General features: G+C 41.3%; 2 protein-coding genes across 7 annotated transcripts in view; one reads left to right on the forward strand and one right to left on the reverse strand.

Moving 5' to 3' along the window:
• The window catches only part of fnbp1l (formin binding protein 1-like), a 36,903-nt gene extending 19,458 nt beyond the window's left edge, over positions 1–17,445 (forward strand). Inside the window, exons 2-17 of one of the 3 annotated variants that reach the window (XM_037974261.1) lie at positions 1,068–1,183; positions 2,161–2,211; positions 3,719–3,866; positions 4,688–4,750; positions 5,994–6,098; positions 6,433–6,561; positions 7,343–7,489; positions 7,578–7,805; positions 8,725–8,883; positions 10,997–11,106; positions 11,208–11,340; positions 11,433–11,527; positions 11,770–11,945; positions 12,175–12,212; positions 12,874–12,994; positions 14,563–17,445. In XM_037974261.1, the coding sequence (XP_037830189.1) occupies positions 1,068–1,183; positions 2,161–2,211; positions 3,719–3,866; positions 4,688–4,750; positions 5,994–6,098; positions 6,433–6,561; positions 7,343–7,489; positions 7,578–7,805; positions 8,725–8,883; positions 10,997–11,106; positions 11,208–11,340; positions 11,433–11,527; positions 11,770–11,945; positions 12,175–12,212; positions 12,874–12,994; positions 14,563–14,570 (1,827 nt within the window). In that variant the 3' untranslated portion in view covers positions 14,571–17,445. Of the gene's footprint in view, positions 1–1,067; positions 1,184–2,160; positions 2,212–3,718; positions 3,867–4,687; positions 4,751–5,993; positions 6,099–6,432; positions 6,562–7,342; positions 7,490–7,577; positions 7,806–8,724; positions 8,884–10,996; positions 11,107–11,207; positions 11,341–11,432; positions 11,528–11,769; positions 11,946–12,174; positions 12,213–12,873 lie in introns of all 3 variants that reach the window. The other 2 variants (XM_017439417.2, XM_037974262.1) reach the window with 2 other exon arrangements.
• Positions 17,446–17,557: 112 nt separating this feature from the next.
• The window catches only part of bcar3 (BCAR3 adaptor protein, NSP family member), a 49,287-nt gene continuing 43,318 nt past the window's right edge, over positions 17,558–23,526 (reverse strand). For all 4 annotated transcript variants that reach the window (XM_017439420.3, XM_037974260.1, XM_017439421.3 and 1 more), the window contains 10 exons: positions 23,063–23,298; positions 22,062–22,162; positions 21,814–21,948; positions 21,110–21,289; positions 20,316–20,899; positions 19,608–19,723; positions 19,358–19,529; positions 19,173–19,284; positions 18,883–19,086; positions 17,558–18,790 (listed from right to left, as the gene is read on the reverse strand). In XM_017439420.3, coding sequence (XP_017294909.1) covers positions 18,612–18,790; positions 18,883–19,086; positions 19,173–19,284; positions 19,358–19,529; positions 19,608–19,723; positions 20,316–20,899; positions 21,110–21,289; positions 21,814–21,948; positions 22,062–22,162; positions 23,063–23,298 — 2,019 coding nt within the window. In that variant the 3' untranslated portion in view covers positions 17,558–18,611. The remainder of the gene's footprint in view (positions 18,791–18,882; positions 19,087–19,172; positions 19,285–19,357; positions 19,530–19,607; positions 19,724–20,315; positions 20,900–21,109; positions 21,290–21,813; positions 21,949–22,061; positions 22,163–23,062; positions 23,299–23,526) is intronic.

A 23,526-nucleotide genomic window follows, 5' to 3' on the forward strand; every position in this document is an offset into this window, starting at 1 on the left:
ATCATCATCATCATATGAAATAACTTTTTGTCACAACAAAAAATAGTGGCTGGTAAAATATTTGAGTGGCTGGTAAAAAATTTTGCCCCCCAGCCACTATGGCTGGTGATCAAAATTTTTAATTTCCACCCCTGGTTAGCATCTACGTCCAAAGAAGGCGAGTAGGTTGATCTCAGGCTCAGCATAAAAACCCTAACTCATATCCTTAAATCTACCACCAAGTTGTTTTTGTCTGAATAGGCAAGAAGAGCTGAAAGATGCAGGAATGAGACACTTCTTGCTGTGTTGGTGTTTGTGTTTAATGGTAACTGGACAAACACAGCTGTTTCCTATTGTTTTATTTTCTCCAAGTCTTGGTTTGTGTTAACACACGCACACACACACACACACAGAGGCTGTCCACACATACAGAATTATGCCTTCTTCGTCAGTAGAAGTTACCGGTTCCTATAGACCTGAATGTGGTGTTTGTGTCCGAGTCTTCTAAATTAGAAAAACAAACCCTGATCAGATCAAGGTTTGGAGCTGGTCAGAGGCAGATTTGATCTCAGCTGGAAGAGGCACATGAGCAGAAGCTGACCCTTCTGTATGTTTTTTGGAAGAGGCAGGTGTGGCTGTTAAACAAAGCATCGTAATGATTTCCACAGCAGGCAGCAGGCAGCAGATAAGGCTGTTTGTGTTGGGTGGTTTCAGGTGTGAATGTGGCTGAATGTGGCTGAATGTGGAGGCTGGCGGAGAGCAACGTACGGCTGCTATGTTGTAAAACATTCAGTAACTTTCTGATGCCACAGAGTCCCATTTTGTTAGCCTCTGTGTCTCTACAAATCAGCCTAAGATTAAAGGTTTCATTGTCTCCTCCAGGAGGAAAATGTCTCCAAACGCAGTGATCTGTGTAATTTGTCACCCATGTTCACTTTACAGTGTGTGTCCTTTTTTTTTTAACATGTCTTTTGTTCTGGTTTGACAGCAAACAGGACTCTTACCGCTGAGTTAAAGGCAGGATATTTTTGTATTTCATGTCTAACGTGTGTTTTTCTTGTCCTCCCTCTTCCGTTTTTCATTTGCAGGACCAGTTTGAAAATCTGGACAAACACACTCAGTGGGGGATCGACTTTTTTGAGCGCTACGGAAAGTTTGTCAAGGAAAGGCTGGAGATCGAGCAGAACTATGCCAAGCAGCTACGGTACGTTAAGTCACACACAAACAACTGGAGACAGTAATCTGACTGACAACACCTTCTCAATCACACGTCCTGGAAGATGCAAATAATGTCAGAGTTCACCTTAATGAAGCAGATTCTGACTTTTGATCAACAAAATTTCAATTTCACATTTATATTTTGCACAAAAAGCATCATAATTTGTCCCCACAGCATTGAGTAGGGGAGTAAATTATTTCTTGATGCTTGGCTGTCTTTCAGACACTGACTCTACTTTTACATCTGGCAGCCTCAGTAATTATGGTCTATATCAAAGCCATCATCCTTTTCACATTACTTAGAAAATAGGTTAGGCAGGAAAATTTAGCCTTTTATTGTTGAATTTCATGAAGCCCAGTGCTTATATTGTGATTACACAGAGCCAAAGTTTCTTTTATTGGACGTGTGATCTCAGTGGGGTTTGCAGCGCTCTTAAAAAGATCAAATTCAGATTTAAGGACATCTGCAGTCTGCACGGGTCATCTTTGAGATGAACAACAATGTGATTATTTCTTTATTCCAGTGTTGCAGGGACTCGACAGCTATAAACGCCTGAAACCAGTAAACCTTCTTTAAAAAGCAGTCTGGTTCCAGTGGCGGCTTCTTGCATGAATCCATAACATTAATGCACACGGAGAAAGGACATAAACACTGATGTGTCTGTGCTTGTTTCAGATAATTAATCAAACAGAAATCAGGACTCCAGCCAGTATTTAACAGATTCACCTCCTCATTGAAGTCGTTCACATCTTTACTGGACTCTGAGTCTTTGATTCATCTTTAATAATACGCTCCATTCCTCTCCTTGCTCCTTGCTGTCTGTGTACAGTAGCTCTGTGAGAGTGTGTGTGTGTGTGTCAGACTTTCAGTGTCTCGTTTCTTTTGTTGTTGTTGTTGTTGTTAACCCATTTCTGTAGTAGGACTGAAATATAAGCCTCTAATTTGCTTCTTTTTTCATGTAGGAACCTAGTGAAGAAATACTGTCCTAAACGTTCCAAAGAAGAAGAGCCGAGGTGAGGAGCCTGAAATGACTTATTCTTTTTGTAATCTTTTGTTAGATTTTTTTTGGATGTGTCGAAACTCTGCTGGGCTCTTTAGGACTAATTTCTGTGTGGCTGTTTAACAAACTTAGGCCTTATTCACTCAGACCCAGCATCTGTTCCAAACAGTCTTTTTATCTGTTGTTTCTAAAAGTATCCTCGTAAACACGGCACCGTTTCCAGACATGTTTTCATCCACACAGAAAGGCAGAAAACGCCGGTAACTTGTGGCGCTGTGACGCTGCCACAAACAGGAAACAAAGCGTGGCGCTCCGGTTTCCATGTTGGGCACAAACTGTAAACACAAGAAGAAGAAAAGTACGACGAGAGAGAATACAAGAGCCAAAACTGATCCTTTTTGTGGACTCAGTGGAACTTCTGCTTTGTGTCACATTAAACTACAAAATCGCAGAAGTGCAGAAGAGTCCTTTCAGTCCAAATACTTTGACCCAATGGAGGATTTCCAGGCCCTGTCTCCAGGCAGGGATGGGTTTTCCTCGGGTTTGACACAGACAGGTGTTGATCTGTCCCATTTCCCATGTTTCTACACGTACAGGGGAAGTATATTATAGGGTTTTTTTGTAGTTTTTAGTATTGATGACAGCTCAGTAATATTCTACAAACCTTGCTGGCCTTCGATTGTTTGTACTGCTCTGTTTGAGGAAAGGAAATAGTTCATCAGGCTTGTCAGTTCGCTGAAGTAAAACAGTACCTCTGCAACACAAAGTCAAGCATGTAATCTGTTATTGTTGTTGTTACGTCTGTCACGCATCGGGTTGTGGGGTCTTGGGGTCGTGGGTTAGGCAGGAGGCGGGACCATGACTGCTGTTTGTCTGTTTACACAAAAACAGGACTTTTACACTCTGGAATCCACAAGATGTTGGTTTTGTCCTAAAATGTTTTTTTTGTGTGAACACAAGTTTGAAACATTAAGAAACATTTTTATAACACTGTTCCTGTGTGGACTCAGCCAAAAACGTTTGTCTGTCTGCAGAGTTACCCAGAAGTTAGTTTTGTCACATGATAGGAGGGTGTTCTGGAAATGTTGTTCTCTTTTTTTAAGGCATTTTATTACTTAGCAGTTTAGTTTAAGGTTACCTTTTCCTGCCTTACCCGTATTAAAGAAAGTCCAGTTAAAAAAGATTAGAAGCAATGAAGGAAATGTTAATGTCTTTCTGAGACAGATGTGCACTTTGTTGAATTTTCTGAACTTGTGGGCTGGTTTAGGACACTGTGGTTTGGTTTATTAAAAGCTCACATCGAACACAGTAACTGTGCAACATTTGTTTTAAATATTCTGCTTCTTCATTAATATGATCTCTTTGTAACCTGAACCTTTTTTATATCAAAGAAATGTGTGACAGAAGAAATGTGTTAATATAGTTGAGTCTTACAAACTGAACTGATTCGACTGTCGTTGACCTACGACAGACTGCAGACGGGACATGTTTGTTGTTTACATGCTCGTCTCTGTTTTTAGGTTCTCCTCCTGTCTGTCGTTCTACTCCATCCTGAGTGAACTGAATGACTACACAGGTCAGAGGGAGGTGGTGGCGGAGGAGCTGGGGAACAGGGTTTATGGTGAGCTGATGAGGTACAGCCAAGACCTGAAGGCTGAGAGGAAACATGTGAGTTCTGCTGTCCGCACACGCCCACGAGGAATGTTTTAATTCAAACGATGTTGCTCTTCTGTCCTCTGTGTCTCCCTGTGGGCATTTGTTTTCTGCTCAGCTTCACCCGAGGAGATAAATATGTTGTTAACCATCTGTCTCCATGTTTTCTACCATCTGCTGAAAATCTGATGTTTTGGAAGAACAGTGCCCTCTACTAAAACAGTCACAGACAAACACTGCTTTTACTTCAGTTTTCTGAGGTCGGAAGGCAGCAGATGCAGCGTTTTTCATGACATCCGTGTATTTTATATATATATATATATATATATGTCAGTGATCCCATAAATCTGATCGTTTGTCTTCTCCAAGTCACCTTGTTTCAAATGTTTTATCATTTTCGATTTTCAGACAAAATAAAAGACCAGAGGATCCTGAAGGATTTCTTTAATAAAACATAACAATTGTATGAAAAACAAAAGGCACATGGAGGCTTGAATGTAACCAGTAAGGTGATGAAACAGGTGGTTCAACTCTGTCCCGTCTGTAGTCTCAGTGTGAATCTGTTGTCACACAAGAAAAAAAAGACAAACAGTCCCTCTGTTTGCCTGTTCTGAACTTTTAACTGCATCACGTGGTTTTTATACCACAGATCCATCCACTGATAACATTATTAAATCTGTTATTCTCTCTGGGAATCATATGGAATAAAAAGTGTTTGTTAATAAGTCTGTAACTGTGACACAGTCTGGTATTTTTGTTTGTGTGCTTGTTTATGTTTTTCTTGTGTGTGTGTGTTTTTGTGTAAATGTGTCTCGTGTCTGTGTGTAAACGAGCAGCATCTCCAGGAAGGGAGGAAGGCTCAGCAGTACTTGGATCACTGCTGGAAACAGATGGAAAATGTAAGTGAGGAGCGAGGGGAACGGGGGGAACGGGGTTCAGGGGAAAGGTTTGCTGTCAGGGACGGCCAGCTGTGTTCATCTCATGCTTACTTCCAGAAGGAATGAAAGAAATGTTAACAGAGGTAACTGAAGGACAAATCTCAGTCCGCTGATTCACACAGGCTTCTTTTACACAAGTTACATTTCTTACACATATTCTGAATGTATGTTCTTAGCTCAAAAGCATTTTTGGATTTGTTAGAAGCAGGAAAATAGCAAAACCTTTTAACTAAAAGTGGTAAAACTGTAGCTAAAAATAAAATGAGCTGAATTGTTGCTAAAAGTATGAAAACATTAGCTAAAAGTAGCACAACAGCAGCTAGGAGCTAACAGCTAAAAGTAGCATAAGAGGATAAAAACAGAGCATGTATGATGAAGCAGATGTTAAAGAGAATGTTTTAGAGATCTCTACGTATTTGTATGGCAAATTCTACTACAAATAAGGTGAAATACTTTGAAAAGTACATCAGTTGCAAAACCTAAAAGTCAGCACATTATCCCCAATCGAGCCAAATGTTTTGATGTAAAAATTGTTAAACTATCATAAAATTATGCAGGAGTAGTTGGCAAAAAAACTACTGACTGACTCAGCATCCACACTGTTATCGTTTAAACGGAACAAACAGCATTATCCTTCTTCTTCTTCTTCTTCTGGCATGATTCCTTGTCCACGAGCACCAAGAACAGGAGCCAGGGATCAGGATGGGAAACAAACACATAAAACAGGTTTCAGTGCAGATCCTAACCCAAACCGTGTCCCACTGACTACCTCCTGTCCAGCTCCTAAAAGCCTCCAGAGGAAGAAATTCCTTTTGTTCACATCTGAGGTCATTTAATCCCAATAACTGAGTCATGTATGACACTTAAGAGCTCATTCCTTCGTGGTAAATTAATGAATCAGACTGTCCAGCATCCTGGTGTGACCGTGTTTCAGTGTGTGGTCTGCATGACTTTACCAGCGACTAAACTGTAATGTCTCAGCTATTCACTGTTTCTTTTAGTCCTAATGTGGTCCAGATGGACTACCAGGAAGTAAACTGTCTCTGTGTCTGATTCATCACCCTCTCAGTCACATATTTTCTTACTTTTATTTACCGAGACAGGAAATAGGGGGAGTGTGTCGCAACAAAAAGCCTGTGCTGTTGTTTTATCTATCCTTTCTTTGCTGTACTGAAACTAAATGATGCCCTCTTTTTACTTTCAGAGTAAAAGGAAGTTTGAGAGAGAGTGCAGGGAAGCGGAGAAAGCCCAGGCGACCTACGAGCGCTTAGATAACGACATCAACGCCACCAAATCAGAGGTGGAGAAGGTAGGAAACACACTGACTATTATTCAGCTCATTGTTGTAATTATCAGTAAAAATACCCAGATGTTGGTTTAGCTCTGCAGCTGGAGGAAGACTAATGAGGAAAGTCAATTCTTAGCAACACGTAAACCTAATTTTTCATCATTTAATTAAAAAAGGAACACCTGTGATCTCACTTCCTCTGATACATGCCATTAATAAAACAGGACTTTATCATCTTTTAACTAAAACTGGAATGTACTCCAGAAAAGTTCCAGCTTTATTTACTTTTTTTTACCTTTTTTGCTCCAAAGTGTTTTAATTTGTGACGTGTTTCCATAATAAACTTCTTGTTCAGGCCAAAGCCCAGCTGTACCTGCGCACGCACACGGCTGACGAGAGTAAGAACGAGTACGCCGCTCAGCTGCAGAACTTCAACTCAGAGCAGTGGAAACATTTCAATAACGCCATTCCACACATCTTCAAGGTAAAAACAACACATCACACCACTTTATGGTCTTATAGTTAGTTTACTGTATTCACATACGTTCATTAAACATTTTTAATTCCTGTAAATCTAGTTTTATTCAGTCAACAACATTAAAAGTACGAGTATTGTTCTTCCTTTGGTGTGAAAGCTCAGCAATCAATAAAACGAGCGAACAAGTTTGGTGTTTATGCTTTTCTCTTTGACATGTTGATGCCGGCCATCCAGCCTGAACAGCTCTGAGGTTAAACTGGTTGGGTCACATTTCAGAGCCAAGAGTCGTGTTGCTCAATGCAGACTGAAATGTTCTGTTCCTGCATAATCAGCAGCCTTCTTATCAATTAATATCTGAGGCAAGGAAGTGGCTGAAAATCTTTGTTGGACTAATATTTTCCTTGTTATCAGAATGTGACACTAAAGTTTAAATATTAACCCCCAGCTATGTTGAAAAAGTTGACTTTATTTGGTCACACAAGGCTGTCCAGAACAGGTGAGGGTTTTTAGAAAAGGGAGGTAAAAAGGGTCAAATTCCGATCTTTCTTGTTTTAAATCAGCACACCAACAAAGCCCTGATGTTGAATTAACTTTAACACTTAAGTAAAGCACTATCATGTGTAGAGAAAGTGTTGTTTGTGGGTAAGTGTCCCTTCAGATGTTTAATTCAGCAGCTTGTCCTGACTAATCTGCTCACTCAGAGTCAGACCTGTGAACTTCCATGTTCTTCACACACACAGAGGTTACAGGAGCAGGACTTATTCTGCCTGTTCTCATCTTTGGACAGAATCTGCAAGACATGGACGAGCGTCGAACGGTGAAGCTCGGAGAGACGTACCGAAGCTTCGCTGAGGCAGAGAGGAAAGTCATCCCCATCATCTCCAAATGCCTAGATGGGATGGTTTCAGCTGCCAAGGCTGTAGATGAGCGGCGGGTACGTGGCAACGAGAGGACAAGAAACTATCCTCTTATCCTCTTATTTGTAACCTGACCCATTGAGTTTCTTCTCTTCCTTCTTCCAGGATTCATCAATAGTTGTGGAGTCATTTAAATCTGGCTTTGAGCCCCCGGGAGACTTTCCCTTTGAGGACTTCAGTCAGAATTTAAGCAGAACCGGGTCAGACGGGACCATCAGCAACACACCCAAAGGAGAAAGAGACCGGGACGTCGGCCCAGGCTCACGATCCGACCCCAAACACCCCATGAGCAGAACCAAGAACAAGCTCTGGCTGTTTGGCAAAAAACCCAAGGTACAGGGGAGGGGGAGGGGTTAAACCTGGGTTCATCACCATGGCAACGCCTCCTAGATTATATTTAATTTCTCCAGAGACTTGCTGGTATCCTTCAGCTTTATTAGTATTGTCCTGCAGCCCTTTTGTTTTCTCTCTTGGCCTCCAGATGTTTTTTTATAAATTCCATCCCATATTAGTTTGGCTGATACTGTCAGGGTTGTGTTTTTTAGTTTGGGTTGCATTGTCTGTAATTTTTTACTCTTCAGCTTTTATGAAAACGCCTATAAATAAGTCCTCGGAGGCGCTCTTTAGACCTTAGCCCTCTCGGTAGGTGCTGCTGGTCATTCATTAACCTCCTGTTGTTAGTTTATGTTCAGCCTATCAGCCTATCAGCTGCCTCGCAGTATCACAAGACAGAAAACTGTTTCTTTAACACTCACTTATTATTTTCACATATGTATACAGTCATGTTTCCAGGCTTGTGTTAAATGTGTCTCTGAAACTAAAAGCTTCAGATGTGGGCTTTTAAATAAGAAGTAAAGATAATATCTGTCAGCTTTGATTGACAGGAAGTCCATGGTCTGGTTTAAAGCCAGAAAATGATGCAGCAGAAAAACATCCTCAGAAAGGCAGAAAGGTGTAGTTTTGATCAAATTGCAGTTTGGAAAAGTTTCAAATGTTGAAAACAACTTCAGTGATCAGACACCAATAATTCCAGAGCCGTTGTCTCTGTGTGCACAGCTGCAGATGTATATCTTGTTTTATCAAAGTTTATACCATAAATATTGTGTTCAGTGAGGAATTAGGACAGATCTGACATGTCTGATCACTGGGATAACATTTAAGATCTCCATGAAAACAGAAAACCTTGTAAGAAAGTAATTTAAAACTAATTGACGTTTTTTTTTTCTGATTTCTGGATTTGTCCTGTCATCAGTCCCCCTCCTTTGCCCCCCCTCCTTCACCTTCCTCCTCCTCCTCTTCTCATCAACGATCTTCACACCACCTCTTTGCTACACCACGGTTCAACTCTGACCCTGAGGCTAAGACTTCAGTTCCCAAAATGCCTCAGAATATCAGGGAGCAGAGGAGAGGGGTGAGACAGGTGGTAGTGGTGAATGTGAGACCGGTTTGTGGGATTCACGTATTTTTGGGTGTTTTTGCAGGATGTCTGCAGGTCCAGGTTATGTGTAAAATCCCTTAAATCTACATTTTTAGATGTCTTTAACAAGATCTTATTGAGATGCTCTGATAAACTGAACTTGAAGAACTTGCTGACACCCTGTAGAATGGACTCTCCTTTGGATTGTTTTGGTTGTTTTTCTCCTTTTTTATCTTCTCATTTCTTCCATTTTGTTTTTTGTTTTTTCTGACATTATTTCTGCGACAGGTGTTTGCCTCTGTCACAACTCTGAGGATTTCCAGTGACTGACGGCGTGTTGATGTGTGAGGGATTTGGAGGGCTTTGGGGCTTCATGATTGCAGTGTGTGTGTGTGTGTGTGTGTGTGTGTTTAACGAGGGTAATTAACAGCTGAAACATTGGTTAAAAGTTACCAACATCATGTGGGAAGTACAGATGCTGGTCTGGCTTTGTCTGCAGTGCTGTGAGTGTGCTAACGCTGTCATCGAGCTGTGAAAACAGAGCTTTGTGCTTTCAGAAACTTAGAAATAACATCCAGACTTAGTGCCAAACTAAAGCTTTGATTGGCTTTTATCCCCTGGGTCCTGTCAGATCCATCTGTGATTGACTGCTTTTCTGTGAGGTCGGAGAAATGGGCTGACAAAATCTTTCTCTTCAGTCAAACAAAATCTGTGCATTATGAATATTTAACTGGTAATTATGTTGAATTCATTTAGTATTTACAGTTCTATGACTGTCTAAAGACAAAACTGCTCATTTTATATTCACAATAACAACCAGATTCATAAATAATGAAGTAATCTTGACCTGAATAATAGATTAATGTAAGTTTTGTTTTGAATCTAAAATCCTTTGTGGGTTTTAGTTTAACTCTGCAGTCATTAGTTATAAGTAAGCAGAATAAGTTTGTATTCAGCATCATTTGTTGCACAGGAGCATCAGAAGGTGCTGCACTTTTAAACCCGTCCACAGCTGCTGCAGAGCGCTTTTACAAAAATCACATTCAGATCATATTTATATGGTTTTTAAACACAAAATGATTCAGTTTTCACCTTCTGGGAGCACAAACACTTAAACTGTTCTGTGATCATTTTACTGACGACTAACAGACATCTCATGTCCTTTTTTTTCCTCTACTGTAATGTTTTATGGTTAATACGTTGTGGCTCAGTGGTCTGTAAAGATGGTGAGTGTGTGTGTGTGTGTGTGTAGCTAACAGTGTATATCATCAGTATCACAAAGCTGGTAGAGATGGTAAAGTTAGCTCAGTAGTTAGTCAAACACAAACCTGTGAAGATCTTTAGAAATGTAGATTTCTATAGTTATTAACAGGTGGGGTGTGCTTATGAAGGGTTTATTCAAATAAAATGGAAATAAATTGTCTTACTACTGAGATTCATTTGCATTTAAGAAGGTAATATTTAAATTTAGAGAAATTTAAGCACAAAACCTTGCAGCTAATTTAATCAGCAGGTTTTGAAGATAAATGGAGGCAGAAACCCGATGGAATGGCAGCAGCTGGTCTCTCCAGTCTCTGCTGTTAGTATTGATTTAAGCAGAGGTGCAAGGAATATCAGTGGAACATGAATACTGACAGATTTTCACTCTGTTGACTGCCATCAGCTTATTGGTGAATCATTTAGGTTTGGTCACATGGACCAATTAGATTTATTATCTGTAACAAAATGATTGGATCATGTGTAAGAACTATGGATCGATTTAAAAGTAGTGATTTATCAGGCTAAACGTTGATCAGATATATTTTTTCATGTGTGCAGATGAAGGGCATTTAGTGTTTAAATATAGTGTGATAAAATGTAAATAAACTCCCCGAGGTGACATTTTGTTGTGAAGTGCAGCTCTGCAGGTAAACTAGTTTAAAGTAATTGAAATAAATGATGTAAAACTGTAGAGTTAATTCTCTTAATGCATTGTATTCTAGACTGTTGGTCCACAATTCCCTAACCTCTGCAGGCCTAATGTTAACATGTCTCCAGGGATACTAACTTTGTTTGTGGCGTTTTCCTGGGATTCATTTCTTGTTTTAATGCAGTTTGTCGTCCCCAGGCCCCCACCCTGGAGGATTTCAGCCACTTACCTCCTGAGCAGAGGAGGAAGAAGCTGCAGCAGAAGATTGATGAACTCAACAAGGAGCTGCAGAAAGAAACCGATCAGAGGTAAGACTGTCAGCAATCCTGAAACAGGCAGATTTTTGCAGAGGTTCCCAGGATGGAGCTGTGAGCTGTAATATATCTGTGAATGTTTGTGTTTCTATCAGGGAGGCTTTGAATAGGATGAAGGACGTGTACGAGAAGAATCCTCAGATGGGCGACCCCAACAGCCTGCAACCGAAGATATCAGAGACCATGTCTAACATCCAGAAGCTGCGCTCAGAAATCCACAGAAACGAGGTACAGAAGGAAGATAAGCTATCGATAAACATGATTACAGCACCACACTTATATTTAAGATGAAGAGGATCTGTTTTTTGCCGTGCTGACAGAGCTGGTTGTCTGAAGTGGAGGGAAAGCAGAGCTCCAGAGGAGACAGGCGACACAGCACCGACAACCATCACCAGACTCCTCACGGCAGAGAGAGGTAAACCTCCTCCTCCGCTGTTAACTAGCTGAACTGTTCGGGACCCTCTCATAACTGAGGACAGGTTTTCTTTTTATCAGAGCTCAGCTCAGATATTCAAGCAGTTTGTTAACCCCGAGTATCACTGTGTGAAAACAGTGACCTGACATCCTTTCTGATCAACACATTTTCTCAGTTCTATTAGCAAACAGAAATGCTGTATTTCAGTAATGCACAAACAAAGCTCGCCTGTTTCCCATCAGTCCTGAGGGCAGTTACACAGACGACACCAGTCAGGAGCATCACACGCCTCACCGCCATCCCAGTCCTGCTCAGTCGGGGCATCCGAACCACGACCCTCACGAGTTCGATGATGAGTTTGACGACGACGACCCGCTGCCCGTTATCGGACACTGCAAGGCGATGTACTCTTTTGATGGTGAGAACAAACAAATGAACAGAAAGTGTGAGGTTATCCAGCAGGGGGGACCCGTGTGAGAAGATTATTGTTGAGGTACCGATAGCAACGTTAGCTCACATCTGAGCAGCCCTCTGCTTCAGTCTGAGTGTATTCAGTTAATTAGCAGGCGTGGATCCAGACTAATTACACAGAAAGAGTTGGTTTGAGAGTTGAGTCAACATGGAGGCTGTTTTTGTTTGACTCATAGGTAAAGACGAGGGGACGCTGATGATGGCAGAGAATGAGGTAATCCTTCCTCCTCCATAACGCACAAATGTTAACAACGGCGCCACCATGTGGTGATCTGTGAACTACATGTATGACAAAATGTGTCTTAGCAGGGGATAGGACAACAAAAACAAAGATGTTGGTACTCAAGCTAGAGAAAATCCATCATTAATGTTGTTATAATTGAGTTCGTGGATGATGGTGAAGTTATACATGTTAACTTATTTAGACTTTTTTTTACTAAGGTAACTTTCAGACAACCTGACAGCTACAAGGCAAACACAACATTTTCATTTTAAATATGTAGATAATGGATTGGTAAACAGATACCAATATCATCCAAAATGACCATTTTAAAACCTTTGTTACATTATTTAAACTTTGTTAGACTGAACATCACGTTTGGATGATTGTGTCGTCTTCCCACACGAATCAACACAACTAAAACTTTTAATCTCAGGAACTGTGGAGAAAAAGCAGAAACTGTCAGTGTTGGATGCTGCAGACGAGCTTTGATATATTTTATTTATTTATGTATTTAAACTAATTTGACTTTGAAATGTTCCCTTTAAACTTCCTCCTCATTGTTGTTTCTTTTGCATTTTGGTAAATCAGTATTTTAACAGAAGATGACCTGCGAAACCTTCTGAGCTGCACTCATGTCACATGTCCCCGTCAGGTTTTGTACATCATCGAGGAGGATAAAGGCGATGGGTGGACGCGGGCGAGGAAGCAGAGCGGGGAGGAAGGCTACATCCCCACCTCCTACATAGAAATCACAATAGAGAAACACAGTAAAGGTGCCGTCACCTACATCTGAAGCTTACTGTCTTCTGTCTGTCCGTCGTTTCCTCTCACTGTAACACCACAAATCTGAACATGTGCATGGACATCCCATCTCTTTAACTCTTTATGGGACTGACGTCTCAGAGACAAATCTGTTTGTATTTTTGTATTCGAGGAACTTCTTTGTGTTTGAAACGTGTTCACTGCTGTTTGAGCCCCACTGTGGATTGATCAAATCATTGGACATAGTTTTATATAATATAATAGAAACAGTTTATTTTTGTTTTATTCAGCCTTTTAATTATTTTTCTAACTGGTGATGATCAAACTCCCTGATTTTAAGCTCGTTTTGTTTGTGTTGAAATGTGTTCTCATTTCATCTGTTTGCAGTATGTCTGAGTGTGTGAACATGCACTTTAGATTTATTTGTGCCATCGCACCAGGTTATCTGGATTTTGCTGCAGGGATTTTTTCTAAAACCTCTAAAGAAGATTAGGAAAGATCCTCACATTGCATTTTCTTTTTTTTTTCACACAATCCACCAGAAAGAGATTATTTGCACATCAAACTTACGTTTCAGGTTTTGGCTCATTGTGTTTTTTTAATTATTGTTTTATGACACTACTAGTTTAATGAACAACACTGGCATTATTCTGTCTTTTTTATTGCCAACAATTCCCACAAAGATCCTAAACTAAGCAGTTTTAGTTCAGATTTCACAAACAGGCAAGTTTATATTTAAAAAGTAACCAGTGAATCATTTTTGCATCTATAAAAGTTAAAGTGCAGTTTTGTTCCAGTGTGTTCTGTCTTGTTAGCCTCCTCACATTGTGTTGTAAAATAACTTTACAGCAAACAAAGTGTTAAATATTTCTCTGCAAACCTCAAATACCAAGTTACAAACTGTTTTAAAGAATGTAAATCCCTCTGATACATTTAGTGGTTTGGATTTTTGTCTCCAAATCTAAATGAGAAGATGAGAAGGACTTAAATAGATAAATAAAATGTCCCTCAGGTGTAAAACTAGAGAATTTCCTGTTATATATATATATATATATATAAACAGGAACTTGTGATGCAAAGTGTAAAGTGTTCAGCTGGTGTTTTTGTGGGATTTGTTCAGAATTGGCACATATTTAGTTTCCGTTGTTACAATGATAAAAGCGTCTGCAGTGCAGGTTATTTTCCTGGATGTCGTCATGTTTTTGGCTGCAGCGCCACGTTTAGCAGCCGAATGCTGACTGATGGTAAAAATGTCCAGCTGTTTTTTTTCCTCTTCTGTTTTCTTACAACAACTTCAAACAACACGCTTGATTTATTCTGCTGTATTAAAAAAACATTAAAAAGTTTCAAACCAGACCTTTTTTTTAGTTTATTATCGGTTAGTGTGTAATTTAGGTCCAGAGGCACGTTCCTGTGCAGCAGGATTTCTCACATGTTGGAGCTGAAGGTGAACGGACTCCACAGTAACTTTAAAGCATCTTAACCTTTTTTCTTTAAGGCCGGGAAACAGTTTAACCCTGTTGAACACAAGTGGTGTGTCTGTGTTTTATAACGGTGTCTCTCCTTTATGTGACTGCAGGTTCCTGAGGGCTGCAGAGTGGCCGGGCGATTTGATTGGCTGGTGGAGGGCTGATAATTGGTGGTGGGAGAATGAATGAGACAGAGAGAGGGAGAGAGATGGTCTGCATGTCTGTGTGCTCACATAACAATAATCAGTCAAACATTCAGAGAAAAAGTAGAATGAAATCATCTCTTCACTTTCTTCAGGTAGGATTCTGGTTTGGATTTGGATCAGTCTGTTAAAGAGACCTTTCAGACCGAGAGGTGACAACTAAAGCAGCTCCACAAACAGAAGAAACCAGAGAAACTCCACCCTCAGCACACTCTTAATGCTCACTTTGTGTTGCAAACTGTTGTGCAGAGGCATCAGAAGGAGGAGGTTAAAGATAATTACCAACAGAACAAACATCTTTCATTTGCATTTAAAACTGAAAATATCGTGGACTCACTGTGGACACACTGTGGACTCACTGTGGACTCACTGTGGACTCACTGTGGACACACTGTGGACACACTGTGGACACACTGTGGACTCACTGTGGACACACTGTGGACACACACTGGAGAGGAGCTGAAACAAGCTGCAGGTCGTCATCCCTCGGTCTTTCAGGACTCGTCCAGTGGCAAACTCCAAACCCACTGCAGAAAACATACATGCATTTCATCATTTTCATCATTTTTTGTCTCTGATGATTTAATTTTTTTCCTAATAATTGTGCTCCAGCAGACACATTGGTCTTTTTATGAACTAACCTTCAGAGTCAGGTGTTTCCAGTGTTTGCTGCCACTAACCCCATCAGTGCTGCTCTGCTCTGTCATCATCTGTGCTCTGTTGGTGGTGTCTGCCTGCCTGAGCCACTCTGCTCCTCATGCCTGCCTCCACCCTCATCCAACCGCATGTTGTCAACGTCTGAGTGTATGTTGTTGTTCTAATGAAGCATGTTAGACAGATAGGACTCTCAGGTGAACACACAGCCTCTCTTCCTCCTCTTCCTCTCTTTGACTGTCCTCTCCGGGATGTAAATCCACCAGTCGACCAGCAGGTGGCAGACGTTCTTTCTTCAGCAAACAACCGCTCAGCTGCAGCTGGACTGGGCCAACTAAAAACCAAACTGCAAAGAGGAGCTCCAGGTCCTGCCTTAAACCTTCATGTTGATTTTTACACATCTTGCTGTTATGCCTGACTACGTCTCCCATCAGCCACCTGGGCTCGCCTCTGAGACTCTGTAATCGGTTGTTTTCGTGAATGTGACGACACACACATGTAACAGCTGCACGTACGGAAAGTGAAACGGGCCAAAAAGACGTGAGATGTTCAGACGTGCCTGTTCCATGTGTGCTGATAGTTTTACTCTCTGAATGATTTGTACATGTAAACATTTGTTGTTTCCATGGTGATTGTTTAAATTTTCTCTTCATGATGGTTTGAATTGAATCGATGCACTTTGCCCTGATGTACTACAGCATTTGAACGAGTGAACAAGTGAAGGTGTGTGGGCTGCTGAGGGACGTGGGAACCTTTTCTGTGACCACTAAACAAACACGGCTTTCTCCTGATGATTTATACTCCTCTTTTTGTAACGTTTTTTAAGCAATGCCGCTTCTTTTTGCATGATTTTCTAGATTTGAATGAATTAGTCTCTCTGGTGATTGTCTTTAAACTACTCACTGATGCACACAGTTACACATTCTGAATATTTCAAATGAAATCTATCTAACAAGTCCTCTCCTTGAACTAATTTCCCCAGTAGGTGATCGTGCTTTAGCTTTAGTTTGTTCATCGAAGCTGTGAAATGTGCAGAACAATGCTGTTGATGTTGTTACTTGAACTCTCTCTTCCTCTTCATGTGACAACTTCCATGTTTGATCATTTTGCAATAAATATCAAAGCATTAGTTAAATGTCTTTGCAGGAAATTTACATTCCATGACTTGGATGTTTTCACGTCTGGAATAAATTAGTTTCCCTGTTGCCTTTATGCAAAACAAACCTTAGTTGTCTTCTTTAACGTGCAGGAATATGTAGTGAAGGAGTCCTAAAATGTCCTTAAACCATCAGCAGGGAGGATACAGAACGCTGCAAATGACAGAAACTGATCAGCACTTCAGTTCTGTAATATTTGAGAAGTTTTTTTCTTCTGTTCTTAAACATTTTTCAAAACAAGACTACCTAAATGTTTCCAGGCCATTTTTTAAAAACTGTCTTATATTTACAGATGTTTTCAGTTGGAATGCAGTCATAACCTTTCCTCCCAGTTTCCTAAAATAGTTGTTACTAAATGTTGACTCATTGTCTGGTTGCCAGATTTCATATTTTCATGTCTTCCAGTTGCTGGTTTTGCAAAACAAACAATCCAAAGATTTTCAGCATTTATAATTAATGTTTTTAAAGCGGAAGAGTCTCAAGCTGGTGTTCAGCAGGAAAATAATAGATTTTGTGCATTTTATAATGAATTACGTGAACTTCTCTGATCTGTTGCTGTTTAAGGTATTTTTTAAACTTTAATATGATGCAAACTTATCAGTAGATGCTTCATTTGGCTTTTTTTCTATTGAATGGTAATTTTATTCCTTATCAGGCTGTATAAGAGTACTGCACCTGAATATCCTGCAAAACTACAGAATTCTTCATCAGCTTAGCAGATGAACCTGCAGTAAGTTCTTGTGACGCTTCGTCCCTCCCACCTCCAAGTAAAACCTCTTTTAGTTAGAAATAAACATGGCAGCAGGTCCGAGGTGTGTTTGCTGGATATTAACGTGTAAATCTTTCATCTTGTTGTAACCAATGGCAGTACTTCTCCAGATTTTTGTGCACATCTTTGCATTTTGATTGTTGTCACTTTGTGAACAAAATGGTTTTTTTAATATTGTTCTAATAAAATAAACAAGAAATTAGATGTGGATTTTTCTTTGTTAAAGCAGAAAACCAATGATTGGACTTATTACACACACACACACACACACGGTACCACAATCTGGTTTCATGCTGCAGATCACAAACCTGAGAGGACCTCATCGGATCATAAACTGTATTTATTCAATTTTACTACAGAACTTCATAATAATAAACATTAAAATTCATGAACATCTTTTTTTTTACAGTTTTCAACAATAATTATGTACAGTCTTAATAACATGCTTTAAATATGTACAACTTTAGTGTTGCTTGTTAACATTTTGGTCATTTTTCGGTGCAAACCGTTAAAGAAAACAAACATTTTAACAGTTTGCATCAAATGTTTCTGCTTCTGTGTGAAGATAAAAAATTTATTGTGAATTCCCGTTAGCTGCTGTTAAACATTTGAGTTACGTGTTTAGAAAAAAAGCAGCTGAAGCTTCATTTATTCTATTAAATAAATACATTATTTGAATACGGGAGCTTTGTTTCTCTGTTAAGATGTTCACACTTAAAAATTGACATTAAACACATTAATACGTAATTGTGGAAATAAAAACCTGAAATATGTTCTAACAAGTGTTTCACCCGGAGATGCTGTCCTCTGATCCTTCATAGAAAATGTGAGTAAATGTTGAGCAAAGACATGTCAGTTCACTGAAATAAACAATGTTTTTACAATTTTCTGTTAAACAACAGGTTTATTATCACATGATTACATCAACGTAACATTAAGCTCCTGAAAAGCCTTTTAGACTGGATGAGAGCTGTAATTTCACCATGTTAAAAGATAAATGTAAGAGATTTAAAGGTGGCGTACGGATGTTGGAGTGATTGTTTCTTATCTGGAAGTGAGGTAGATTTCACTCCGGTTCTCATCTTAGAACCCTGTCGATGTTTAGATGTTTGTGGAGGGTTTGTCTATCCGATGCATCTTTGATGTGTGAAACTAGGCTTTCTCTGTTAAAGGTAAGTATGGTATGTAATTCTGGGCTACATAAATAAAGCTGATAAGATTCTGTCTCATACTGAGACACTGATTCCTGCCGGATCAAATGTTGGACCTCCTGGTAGTTCGGTGATCTGAGTCAGGACTGGGACTGGGTCCAGTGAAGCTGCAGGAGACCTGACACGTGGTGATGGATCCAGAGTCCAAAGTCTCTGTTTGGGAGATCAGATTAGGGTTTGTGTTGTGGGCGGGGCCTCCAGTTTCCTTGACAACGCAGTCAAGATAAGGCTGAATTTATTGAAACGATCTGATTGGTTGACTGTGGCTCCACGACTTCCCCACAGCAGCCGCAGCTGGAAATCTGTTTTAAACACCTCGAGCAGATCTTCATCACACTGAAACCCTGAGGACAAAACACACACGTGTGTTTGATGACATCAGAAGAAGAAGAAAAACTCAATAAACACCTGAGAATAATCAAGGTTCTGTTTTTACCCTGTAAGATCTGATGTGCGTTGGCCGTGAAGCTCTGTGCGTTGTTGGCCACGTCACGCGCAGCCTCCAGGTGGCGCAGCATGATGTCACAGCCCTGATCGCTGCTCTCCCAGAGCTCCGTCCCCTCAGGTGTGATGGACGGGCGTTCCATCAAGGTGAGGAGAGGCACCAGGTGAGGGATGCAGACCACCGGAGGAGAGGAGGCTGCAGCAGAGTCAGAATCAGGATTTAAATAAGATGTTGCAGACAGCAGCACACATGTTGTGGAAGTGATGACGTTTCTCTGTTACCTTCAGCTTCATACAGATTCTTGTAGAAAGGTTTCAGGATTTTCTCGTAGTTGATGGCAGTTTGTGTGAAGTTCCTTCGTAAAGCTGTCCAGGTTTCCTCTAATCGAGTGATCTGGAGAATCGACAACAAACTCAGTTTCTCCGTTTTTTACATCGTGTTTGTGTGTGGGTGGTGTTTGTGTTACCTGCTGCAGGTCCAGAGCTTTCATGAGGGCCGTGAAGCCGAACAGATCCCCCAACGAGTCCTTCAGCTCCTTTGCCACGAGGATGATGCGGTTCAAAGTGGACGCCCGCTCCTCCACGCTGCCCGTGCATCCCAGAATATCCACGGCGATACTGATCGCCATGGTGTGGTGCCTGGAAGGCGAAGAGAAGGGAGAAGTGCATGACCGACACCCCCAGCTGTTTATGTGGTGGCTCAGGTGTGAAGCTCACCTCTCCATCAGGTCCAGCCTCAGCTGTCGGCCGTGCGGCAGCGTCACCAACTCCAGCCCCGAGGACACGCCCATCTGACCCTTCAGCTGCGGGGTCACACCGAGGATCCTCGCAACCTGATGGGCAATAAAAGTTTATCAGGTGGCTGTTTGAGTCAGTAACACTTTATTTGGTTGTTTATCTGCATCCTGACAGCGGAGGTCAGGATGTCGACCTTATTAGACACACAGCTTCTCAGCACCTGAGCCTGATTATTCAAACAGTAACACAATCTGTTTCTGCGGTTTCTGTGTTGGTAAGAAGCTATGATTTATTTTCCATTTTCTGGACATGCTAACCACTGTAAGACTTATTAGAATTTGACCACTTCATTGAATACATGTTGCTTTTTACTGAATTAATTACAGCTTTTAGCTGAAAATCTGTGCAAACAGATTCAGTTCAGTTTTTTTTGTTGTTGTTTTGTTTTCTGTTTTTGCTGATCTGCCACTTTTAAAACTAGCAGAATGAAAAAAAAAACGTTTTTGTTAATACAAATGCCTCACAATTAGTATTTGGTGAGAACTTTGAATGATAAAGCTAAGGGTTCAGCTTTTTTCTTCTTCATCTAAACTAAAATGAAATTGACTAAACAACCCATGAAGTGACGCAGACGTGTGTGTGTGTGTGTGTGTGTGTGTGTGTGTGTGTGTGTGTGTGTGCGCGTACCTGACAGTCGGCCAGCAGCAGGTGGCGTGCGATGCTCTGATGGTTGTAGGTGAGCAGCAGCTCCTTCGCTCTCTTCAGAACAACCATCTCCAGCGGTTTGTTTTCAGGCGGCAGAAGTCGGGATCCAAAGTCAGATGGTCGAAACACCGACTCTGTTTCTACAACCGGTCGCTGAAAAACAAACTTTTCCTTTTCCCTCAGATTATCCTCCTCCTCCTCTTCCTCCCTCCCAGGGTCCTCCTCGTCTTCCTCGCTGGTGTTTTCTAAAGCAGCGATGGCGTGATGGTAGGAGCTTCTGTCGAGGGGTCTCTGTCCATCCACTTGCTCCTTGTCACCTCCCCTCCCTCTCTCCCCCTCCCTTTTCAGTCTCTCCACGTAGCTGCAGATCGGCGGGTGGCGTTCAGGGTCGGCTTCTGTGACGGAGCTCTGAGCATGCTTCGTCCGTCCTGTTATTGTCTCTGAATCAGGATACTGAACTCCTACAGCCGGTGGAACTGCAGGACCACAAGAGCTGGGGGGGTCTGCGGGGGGGAGGAGGCGTTTTAACTTCTGGGGCTTCGCTGGAACTGGAGGTCCTGTGGAGGCTGTGGGACAACAATCACATCCATCTGTGTTAGTGGGTCCACATGTTATACATCCATTAATCTGACTGGATGTAGTTTCTGCAAGTCAAAAACTAAATGCTGACTCAGCATCCACACAATAAAACGTTTTTCAGCTGAATTTGTCTCCTTTTGACTCTTAAAAGATGAGATAACTGAACTTTACAACAACTGCAGAAGCCTCAGAGTTACCTCCACTCCTCCAGGAGGAAGCTGTGGAGCTCAGAGGAGATGCAGCCAGGCAGGTGGAGGTGGAGGGGGGCATCAGGGGCTGGAGCCCGGAGGAGCGGGGCAGGCGAGTCAGGGACACTTTGCTGGGTTTGGGAGGCGGTTTGGGGCACAGCTGGCTGTCTGAACCTCGGATCGCCTGACCTAAAAGCATGTTTTATTGTTTTCATTAGTTATAAATTGATAAAACATTTGATTTTCTGTGAACAGTTTCATGTGTGTTGGATGGGAGGGATCTGTCTTGTCTGACATCTAATAAAAATTATAAATCAAACTGCCACAGGAGGAAAGGAGTACATTTAATTTCCTGTGAAAATTCTAGCAATTGCAGGAACAAATCTTTCACCAGGATGGTGACTGATTCATTGAAAACACACAGGAGCTTTTATTGGCCTCTGAGAGCCTAACAGCTTTATTTTTAGCATTTTAATTAGACTTAATTGCCTCCATTCATTTATTTGAGTAAGAAAATGAACAGAAAGCAGTCGGGATCCTGGTTACTTTGTTTTATTCTCAATTTAAACTCTTGGACTAGGAGGAAATAGAAAAAAACAAAGATTTGCATTTAAATTTATTATCTTTCTAAAAATATAATCCCAAAGCAACCCGTTTTCTGTTTCGTTTTGTTGGTTACACGTGAGTCACTCCTCACTGAGATCTTTGCTTACTTGCTTGAGGTTCTGCTAATCTGCGTTGGGCTAAAGGGCTCAGGACCGGTTCACTGCCGGTCCGAAACACTGGAGACTTGGGGCTGGGGCTGGGGAGCAGCGGGTCGGGGGGCTGCTGGGGCGGGGGCTTGGATCCTGGGAGGACAAGGGAGCAAAGAAGAACAAAAATATAAATAAAGTGCGCCTAATGATCAAGTTTCAGATCTTTTAATTTGAAGGAAGGTTCAGAGATGTGGACTGTTTCTCACCCAGAGGTAAGAAGCTTTCTGATTGGTGCGCCTTCAGAGGGCGCCGCCTCTCCTGGACTTGATTCAGACTTGCTGGTTGGCTGCCGCAGCGATCCTTCAGCCTGAGAGACAAGTGAGACCAAAAACTTCATATTGAACATGTTCACATCAGGGAAACCAGAATCAAAAGATTCATCTTCGATCTTTTTCAACAGTTTAAGTTTTTAACGTATCTCTGTTCTGATCTGCGTCAGATCCTGAATTTATTTAGATTTCCTCGCTCCACTCTGTTCTCACACGCCGTACCTTACACTGAATGTTGTGTCTTTATGTTTAAACCTTGTTGAACAGCGACACACTTCTGTTTCTCCTGAAGCAAAGCCACACACCTCTGTCTGACACACATGACATGTTGTGTCAACAAACTGGGGTCGGAGTGATGGATGCAAACTCCTCCAGGGCACGAGTTCAGAGTTAAAATGTGGGACGTTTGTTTAGATTATGGAAATTTAAATGCATGATGCCCACTGCCTTTCATGCCAGAGTTTGAGATTAAGATTATTTTATGTTTGGAAATTATGGCGTTTTGGTCAAACTTTAAACATTTTATGTGCAATCTCAGAATGACTCTCAGCTTTTACTACATCAAATAGTAAAGCTGACATTTATGTGTATTCTTACATCAATTGGCTGTTTCAGCCATTTTGAAGTGGGGAATCAGTTGTAGATTATTTTCTGAAAGTTTCATTGAAATTCATCCGGTGGTTTCTGAGATATTTCGGTCTCAGACGAGGAAACCCAGAGTTGTCTGCCTTGGCGGGTGACGTGTTATTTGGGCTGAAGTCATTACTCACGTTTTAGGAACGTTCTGCCCTGCTTGGACCTAAACTGCCTTTGCCTCAGCACTCATCCAGTCCAACAGAGAACACGTTCAGTGAGACGTTGCCTTCGTTAAGGCCAGGGAGGAATGTGTGTGTTTGTCGTTAACTTTGTGTGTTTGTGTGACTTTCTTCGGTACAAACCTCAGCTGGCTGTTTCGGATCAATCCACCATCTTGGCAGTGTGTGCCGTCGTGGGGTGTGTGTGTGTTGTCGTGGGTGTGCCCGTTGGTAATGTTGAGGCTGAGACGTTTTTGGCCCCGCCTCTCCTGTTCTGTAAGCCCCGCCTCTTTGTGGTTACTTGACAGCCCGTATTGCTCCTCCAAGCAGCGCAGCGGCATCGACCTGTTGATTGGCTGGAAGATGATGGCGCCCACCACCTTCAGAGGGGAGGCAGAATATATATAAATATATTTTCTCACAGATGTGGATGAATGTTTGTCTTTTTCATGAAACCACAACAAAGTATTTCAATACATTTCAGATGTTTGCCACACTGTTTAGTTTTTTTTTTTAAAACTGAATTTAAATCAAGATGATAACTAACAAAAAAGCATCACCTAGACATTTTTTTCTGTTTATGCAAGCTGAACTCACATGCAAATCAC

Source organism: Kryptolebias marmoratus, linkage group LG24 (assembly GCF_001649575.2).
Source record: "Kryptolebias marmoratus isolate JLee-2015 linkage group LG24, ASM164957v2, whole genome shotgun sequence".
Taxonomy (NCBI): Eukaryota; Metazoa; Chordata; class Actinopteri; order Cyprinodontiformes; family Rivulidae; genus Kryptolebias; species Kryptolebias marmoratus.